At 37.9% G+C, this 9150-nt stretch overlaps 1 protein-coding gene across 1 annotated transcript; it reads left to right on the top strand.

Annotated features, from left to right (window-relative positions):
* The first annotated feature begins 3552 nt into the window (after positions 1 to 3552).
* LOC102501991 (olfactory receptor 2A1/2A42) lies at positions 3553 to 4485 on the top strand. Its single transcript, XM_014583707.1, has one exon. It carries the CDS (start codon positions 3553 to 3555, stop codon positions 4483 to 4485), a length of 933 nt encoding a protein of 310 aa, XP_014439193.1.
* Positions 4486 to 9150: the final 4665 nt, after the last annotated feature.

The raw sequence follows: 9150 nt of genomic DNA, 5'->3' as shown, positions 1-9150 counted from the left end.
TTATGTATTTACATTCGTTCACTATACATCATTATAGCATACAAAATGAGATTTTCCATCCAGAGTACTCTGTATGTTGGCTCCATCAAGCTATTTTAATACAGATCAACAGGGATGAAATTCTTCTCAATTATGATAGTTCATTTACGTAAACTGCATTTCCAAGTTCAATGGGTTGAACCGGCATAATTATACTAGAGACTACATATTAAAAGAAAACAGACCTAATATGAGGGTATCAATACTTAAGTGTGTGTTTATTTGCTTCCATTTATTTATTTACTTGTCATTCAACAAATGTGTATTAATGACCATGCATACAAAAATAAACTACCTCAATTCTTTACAGAAATCAAGGCTGAAACAAGTGGGGCTACAGGATGACCAGCAGTTAGCATAATGGCTATGTTGTTAGACTCTCATGTAGTCGACCATGGTTTGAGTCCCAGACCTGGTGGCTTTAACTCACGCCGGGCGCATGTGCGTGTGTGCCCAAGATCCCAAGAGGAGAATGGAGGAGAAGGGATTGCGGCATGGCCATCCCCCTCTGGGGGGGTGATTTCTCATTTTCTGTCTCTCTGTCTCTCTCTGTCTCTCTGGTGAGCACACACGCCCTATAGCGAAAACCTCTCCAAAAAAGAAAGAAAAACTAGTAGGGCTACTGAGCTGAAAGAATATTAACACACTCAACTTTTGCTTTGAATCTTTTAGTTTGACAATTAAAAAAAGTACAGTTTGTACTGTGCTTCATTTTTCCTACGTTTTCATCCTGAAAAAAAAAAATAGAGAAAACATGAGAAATTGACAGTAAATTATACTTCTATGCCTTATGTGCTTACAGAATTATTTAGAAATATTTGTTGAGCATGGAAGTGTTATAAAATAACCTAATATCAAATAAGTCTGATCATATGTAGAGAATTATTTTTTGAGAAGTTTTTATTATAAGGCACATGCACTTGCCAGAAAGACGGAGAGAGAGAGACAGAAAGTGAGAAATCACCCACAGCGGGGATGGCCATTCCACAATCCTTTCTCCTCCATTCTCCTCTCGGGATCTTGAGCACACACGCACAGGCGTCCAGTTTGAGTTTAAGCCGCCGGGTCCAGGACTGCAGTCGACTACATGGGAGTCCAGAGACATAACCGTTACACCAATTGCTGGTCTCTGTATGTAGAGAATTTTTAATACAGATTTAATAATAGATTATTATTGTGTTAAAGGGACTTGACACCTTATCAGTGATGCTTAAAAGAAATAAACATCTCATGTGGTTCTGATAGAAAGGGGCTTATTTCTTTCCCTGAGTCTTGCTTCATTGAGTTAGTTTGGGCTAGTATCTGATCTTTGCTTTTTAGATCCTTTACGGTTAATTTAGTTCAGGAATTCCATCATGCTACCTTAGAGACAATGAATAAGCTAGAATATTTAAATATTCATTTATTTCAACCACAAAATGAACAAAGAACTTTGTTAATAAACCTGATTCTTCCTATAGAAATATATGTTCAAAAAGACATTATTACCTAATGGTTGATTGTTGAATATGAAATCAAACAAGAGGGGCCGATAAGACCTCACTTGGTATCTATTCATTACTGGCCACCCAAGACATCCATCTGCACTACAGACAGTACCACCAAGTGACCAGGATGCTAATAAACTGGCGCTGTGTTGTCATCCTTTGAAGTTCACTAAGGATGCACTTGATAAACACTTACCCTCTGACCTGATGTCTGCGATCTGGATTCATCACCTCCTTTCTTTTTTCTACATTCTTTCTTTAAACAAGTAGACCACACTACTGTCTACATTAGGGTTCTCTGAATGAGTCACATTCACCTGCCCTGCTTCTCAGAAATTGCATCAGCATCTGGAAGGAGCTTTCTTTCTTTCTTTTTTATTTATTTATTTTTTTGTTATAGGGTGCATGCGCTTGCCAGAAGGCCAGAAAGAGACAGAGAGACAGAAAGCAAGAAATCACCCCTAGGGGGAGATGGCCACGCCGCAATCCCTTCTCCTCCATTCTCCTCTCGGGATCTTGGGCACGCACACACATGTGCCCGGCGTGAGTGTAAGCCACCAGGTCCGAGACTCAAACTGTGGTCGACTACATGGGAGTCCAGTGACATAGCCATTACGCTAACTGCTGGTCCCCCAGCACCTGGAATGAACTTTTAAGAGTTTCCTACATTCTTCAGTCACATGTCTTAATAGTGTCTTGCTTTCTGTCACTAGGATGTTATTCTGATGAGTATTATAGGGGACTCCCAAGTTCCTTTCTCAAAATGCAGTTTTGTCTCTTATACTCAAGTTTCTCAAGGAACACTTCCTTGTCACCTCCAATGGTACTAATGACAGCTAAGCTAGGGACTGCCCCACACACTTTCCTCACATCCTGGAAAAGTAGCTAAGATTCAAGTTATTTTGCCCTTGCCATGACATTGACAAATATTTACACTATTTATAGATGTATACCTATATAGTCATATTTGCACATATGTACTATATGAATACACATGTATGTATAAATATACTTATAGATAATATAATTTATCATCATCTATTTTATCCACTGTCTCCTTCCCACTTTCTAACTCAAACATTCCACATCTATGTATCAAACCATCACATTATACCTATAAAGTATTATGGTTTGTCATCCAACAATAATATTAATAAGTATCTATAGCATGATTTGTTCCTTGTGAAGTAATGTAAGCACCCTCTAGCCTCTAGTTAGGATTTAAATACCTATAGCAACTCAATTATAATTTCTTTTGAAGGAAGAAGACAAGTTTTTTTTCTAAAACTATTCTCACTTTTAAAGCTCTTTCATTAGTACCTATTTCTACTATCCAGTAATTTCATTTTACATTTGTACATGTGAATTTCTGAGACAATATACTTTTCATGGTTAATTTATTTGTATGTTGGTTTGGTATTTCTTTTTTTTTCCACTTAATGCTTTATTTTTTTAATTTTTTTTATTTTTAATTAATTAATTTACATTAATTCACTGAGCATTGTCACAGCTTACAAAATGTGATTTCCCATCCAGAATATGCTGCATAGTGGCTTAATTATAAATGTTATCATCAATAATTTTCCATTTCCTAGTTTAATATATATATGTGTATACATTTTCCCCCTATTTCTCACCCTCTGCCATTTCCAACCCTCTTCCCACACTATCTCAGGTGTCCATAGTTGTTTTCCATTCCTTTTTTTCCCCCACATTTTATTGATTCACAAAATTTCTTAAATAATCTAAATACTTTCCATCAGAATGTCAATGGCTCTAGCCAGTTAATCACTGGTAACATATTCCTCTTCTAAAAATTATGTCAAAGTAAGGATTTGGCTTATGGACAGACACGTAACCAGAATACTTCAACAGGTAAGTATTCATTATTATTCTTAATTATGCCAGTTTTTAAAGGTACTCAATAAGAATTTTCCTCAAACCAAAAATCTGTTTAATAAACTTTAAAATGTACATTTAAAATGATTATGTCCCAGAGCTATCTGGTTATCTCCTTAATAGTGAAATGGAAAAAAATCAGACAGTGGTGACAGAATTCATCCTACTGGGATTTTGTCTGAGCCCAAGGATTCAGATGCTTCTCTTTGGCCTCTTCTCCCTGATCTATGTCTGCACCCTGCTGGGGAATGGGGTCATCCTGGGGCTCATCTTGCTGGATCCCGGACTGCACACTCCCATGTACTTCTTCCTCTCACACTTGGCCTTCGTAGACATCGCCTATGCCTGCAACACAGTGCCCCAGGTGCTGGTGAATCTCCTGAATCCAGCCAAGCCCATCTCCTACGCTGGCTGCATGACACAGACTTTTCTTTTTATGACCTTTGGGCACACCGAATGTCTGTTCCTGGTGGTGATGTCCTATGACCGGTATGTGGCCATCTGCCACCCCCTCCGATACTCTGTCATCATGAGCTGGAGAGTGTGCACAGTCCTGGCTGTTGCTTCTTGGACATATGGCTCCCTCCTGGCCCTGCTCCACATGAGTCTCCTCCTGAGACTGCCTTTCTGTGGACCTCATGAAATCAACCACTTCTTCTGTGAAATCCTGTCAGTCCTCAAGCTGGCTTGTGCTGACACTAGGCTCAACAAGGTTGTCATCTTTGCAGCTTGTGTGTTTATCTTGGTGGTGCCCCTGTGCCTGGTGCTGGTCTCCTATTCACGCATCCTGGCTGCCATCCTGAAGATTCAGTCTTGGGAGGGTCGCAGGAAGGCCTTCTCCACCTGCTCCTCCCACCTCTGCGTGGTGGGACTGTTCTTTGGTAGCGCCATTGTCATGTACATGGCCCCCAAATCTCGCCATCCTGAGGAGCAACAGAAGATCCTTTATCTTTTTCACAGCTTTTTTAACCCTATGCTGAACCCCCTAATCTATAGCCTGAGGAACATAGAAGTCAAGGGTGCTCTGAGGAGGGTGATGTGTAAAGATAGTTCTTCTTAGTTGGTATGACATTGAACTTGAGTTCAAGTATCAGTAGACTTCTAAATTCTTCATACCAAATTACTGCCTATATCCAAAAGTTTCCTCTCTCTTCTTAACCATACCTTAATGACCCAAGAGCAGCTCCTTCTTCCTTTTGGATGTGTTTCATACATTGGCTTTCCGTGGTATGTGTATGTGTGTGTGTGTGTGTGTGTGTGTTTGAGTGAGATGTTTGCTAGAGGGTACATGTCCTCACCAGAGAGACAGAGAGAAAGAAAGCAAGAAATCATCCCCCAGTATGAATGGCCATGCTTCAATCCCTTCTCCTCCATTCTCCTTTTGGGATCTTGGGCACACATGCATACGCACGTGGTGTGAATTTTAAGTCACCTGATCCAGGAGTCAAACTGCAGTAAACTATGTGGGAGTCCAGCAACATAACCATTAAGCCATCTTTGAATCTTGGGATATGGTTTTACTATGTATATATTTTTTTCTTTTTTTCTCATCAAATTATAAAGATGTTTCATTAAAAATTATTTTAATTCATTTTCTGCATTTCAAAAGTTTACTACAGTCCTTTTACCTTCTTAACTTGACTATATAAACTAATAACTGCATCTTTCATAAGACTGGGAAGGCAAAAATAACTACAAAGAAAGTTATATCTAGCAGTACACTTTCTTCTCCCTCATTGCATTTGTCCTGTTACATCATAACAGAAAAGTGCATGAGTTTTTAGTTTGTCGCATGCTGTTTGTTGTTGAGGAGCTTGAATGAAAATTATTGACTTGTCTTGGGAATTAATTAGCAGACTGAGTGAAGGAACGAAGATAAAACAACATATATAGCAGAAAGAGATAAGCAAAAAAAAAAACAAAACCACGAAACAAAACAAAAAATAAAATAAACAACTCCTATCTGTAGTGTGGGGACAATGGATATTGTTTACAAATTTGGTAGTAACTGCTTAGGTGGTAGGGAACTAAGAGGTGAAACTTGGCATTTCCTCTTTCAAATATCAAAGAAATTACTCGGGTTGTTTATAGATTCTTCAGAAAACTTAATTCTTTGAGTTGTAACTTATGTATATACCCACCTATCTTGATGTGGTTTTCCAAAAGCACAAAAAGTGAAGTGAAGATTTTTATAGGGTGAGCACAGAAGGAAAGCACAAACATCTCTTATTGATTACAGTTATACAGTGGCCTGATTTGGTCTTCACAGTTGGAAAGTCTCTAGGTATATAACGAAGGGTTAGTTGACCGCTTCATATCAGTTGGCCGTTTAAGTTTTATTTTTCTTTAATACAGTCGTTTATAAGAATTAGCTTGAGTTCAGTTTCACTTGTGGTTACAAATCAAGCAAGTTAAAGGTATTAATGAGGCCAACTGACTTTATCTGCTCAGAGGTTCATTTTAATTCACTTGATCATTATGAGCAAACTAATTAAGGAAGAGTCCTCATACATTTTAAGTGGCTTCCTAGAGTGTTACCTATAAATTCTACTCTCCATCTTTTCCTGAGATTAGGAGGGGCATTGGCTTCCAGAGGTTTTCTCAATTTTACTGCAAGAGTGCATGAAAGATTTGTTCTAAAGAATAAGTGTGCACCCTTCACTTGGAGCTTAACACTCAACTCTTAATTATTGCCTGCAGAGCTTTCAGAATATGAAAACAAATAGACTTTCCACAATAATAGCTAACATTTTGATTAATCATTTACTCAGAGGCATACACAATATATTGACAGCACTTTATATGGATCATCTCATTCAGTCATCATAACAGATCCATGGGAATAAAATGAAAATAGATAAATAAATAAATTCAAAAAAAATTGTTTTAAAGTCCCATTATCACTCTTCCCTATATGCACATACCAGAAAGTAGCATACATTAAAATTTACTGACCTTGTCTGGCTTTGAGCCTCTGTACTTACCACAATGATGTAGTAATCACTATTCATGCTATCAAATAGAAAGTTAAGTCTAAGCCATCTCAAGGAAGGACCTGTGACGGGAACAAGGGCTTTTGCAAACTCTCAAGTGTACTACAATGAGCTAGTATGTGCTCTGCCAGGCATGAAGGACCAGAGACCATCCATGAGGCTGAGTAGCCTGAACAGTGACTCCTCTGCACAGTGTCACAAGAAAACTCTGGGGGCCAGTCCCATAGAATAGTGTTATGTGATATGCTTTGAGAGTTGGGTTCCACCTGACTAATAGAAGTTCATATTCCAGTGCTGATGCTTGAAATACATGCCATGCAAGGGTGCATGAGTGTCCAAAACCTCGATGGGATGTAGAAATGGAGGAAAAATGATTGTGGACTCACCACACTCTATGGGGAGGGGGGCTCCTCTCTCTCTAGTAAAGACAGAGAGAGAAAGCAAAACATTGGATTTTTTTTTTAGTTGCAGAGGAACTCAGTTATTAAACCTAAGAATAGTTCAGTGCCAGCTCCATAGTATGGTGATTAAGCACTGTGCATATGGAGTCAGATCTCACATGGCTGACTAAGGTTTTAATCCTAGCCCTGGTGGAAGGCCAAATTCCTGACATAGAGAAAAAAAGAGGAAAAAAAATGTGGTATGGTCATTTCCCATGGTAGGTGCATTTTCTTTCTTCTTTCTCTCTCTCCGTCTTTGATGAACACATGCATCTTCTAGTAATAAAAAATAAATTTGTGTTTTTTTCACAGGGAATTATCATAATGTAGGTACCACTAACATATTAGGAATTGTGTATAAAGCCAAAGTCTATCTTATTCAGATGATTTTAGTGAGCTGCTGTTTGTTTATGATGAGCATGTGTTAAAAGTTTATCTATGAAAACGGAACAACTAATGAAAACATTGGACTTTTGGAAGAACATAGACATAATTTAAAAAGAGAGAGAGAGAGAGAGAAAAGGTTGTTTTTATTGAGATTGATGATTTTATTCTGTTAAGACCCATGGAGAACTCCATGAAAGTGGAACTAAAATCTTTGGTTTTAGCAGCAAACTGGCACATTGCCTAGGACATAACAACCACTGAGTAGGTACTGGTCACACAAACTCATGAGGCTTCAACTACAAGTTGACACAAGTGATTATTTAGACACAATTTTCAATTTTAACCAATATGCTGATTTGCACATTTAAAAAATAGTTTTCTTTGCAGATCTAGAAAGGTAGAAAATAATTGTAGCTCAATATTAATTTAGCACTTGCTATGAATCTGAAAATATGTTAAATTCTTTTGATGTTTTCTTCATATCAACATTGCTAGGTAAGTATTAATAATATCCTTATTTATAAAAGTGAAATGGAGGATTAGAGAATTAATTCACTTACTCTCTGTCAAAAAATACTGAGTGGTAAAATCAAAATTCTACTCCATCCGATCTGATCCAGGTTAACTGTGAACCATTCTTTTGAAAAAGACCTAGCAATTGTTGGTTGTTCACTAGCTAAACCAGGCCTATTTCATAGTAGTCATTCAATAAATGTTGACTAAATAAATAAATGATTGGTCATTTAGCCCATACTCCTATCTAAAAAACAAAAATAAAATAAGTACCTTCATAAAATATGTAACTTAAGTCTGATAGCCATTAGACATCTTATTGTCCCTTATTTGCTTTTATTTCAGATATACACACTTCTTGCAAAAGTTTCTTCTGGAGCAAATATTAATAATTAACCAAGTGTTATTTACCAGTAGCCACCAATGAAATGTAAACGTATTAAGAGAAGATATTTAATGCTTAATACTTTTTAAAAAGAAGATGCATATTTATTTTTATCAGTTAGGAGTATGTCCAGGGGTCAGCAGATGGTGTACAAATTACATCATTGGACTTTCCCATGGCTGACTACAGTTCAAATCCTGCACCCAGTGGCTTGAAACTCTCACTGGGTACATGTGCGTGGATGCCCAACATCCCAGGATGAGAGTGGAGAAAAAGGTATTGTAGCGTGCCCATCTCTCTGGGGCTAATTTCTCACATTCACTCTTACCGACTCTGTCTCCCTCTCTCTCCTGTGAGCACATGTGCCTATGTCAAGATCCTAAAAAATAAATAAATAAATAAATAAAATAAGAAAGGAGTATGACCAATGGTTGAATTTCCTGGTCATGGTATGCCACAATGCCACAATGGTGCTTGTGCCTACAGAGTAGTCACTCAGTTAGTATTGCTCTTCTACCCCTTATAAGAGAGAGGAGATTTTGGAAGCTGTGACTACTGAAAATGATAGGGATGAGACTCCTGTGGAAGTGAGTTCATGCTCCCCATTGAAATTGCCCCCATGCTGTCTTGGGCATGTGGAAGGGCACCGCCATCCCTGACTTGTAGGATAAGTGCTTACTCTTGGCTAAGGAGTGGAGACCAATGCTTCTCAGATGTTCATATGCATAAAAATCATTGAAAATCTTGCAAAAATACAGTTTCTGATTAAACAGATTTATATGAGCAGAGTCTTGCATTCTAAACCCCATCTCATATTTGCTGATGCTGCTGCCCTACAGACCACATGTTAAATATTAATGATATGGAGAAACATTGTTAAATCAATGGCTCATGTGGAAAAATCGAGAAGATTGAAGAAGAGTTAGAATGAGGTTTCATAGGACTTCTCAGCTCTGATGTCTTCCTAGACCACAGGGAAGGCTCTACATTCCTTTGCTTTTTTAAAG

This window comes from Tupaia chinensis, unplaced genomic scaffold (assembly GCF_000334495.1).
Source record: "Tupaia chinensis unplaced genomic scaffold, TupChi_1.0 Scaffold000010_1, whole genome shotgun sequence".
In the NCBI taxonomy this organism is placed as follows: domain Eukaryota; kingdom Metazoa; phylum Chordata; class Mammalia; order Scandentia; family Tupaiidae; genus Tupaia; species Tupaia belangeri.
The sequence above is the reverse complement of the archived record's forward strand: the minus strand, read 5'-3'. Positions and strand labels throughout refer to the sequence as shown.

Bases quoted from the DNA above. Each gene is read 5' to 3' on its own strand.
- LOC102501991 (XM_014583707.1), top strand. From the start codon at position 3,553: ATGGAAAAAAATCAGACAGTGGTGACAGAATTCATCCTACTGGGATTT.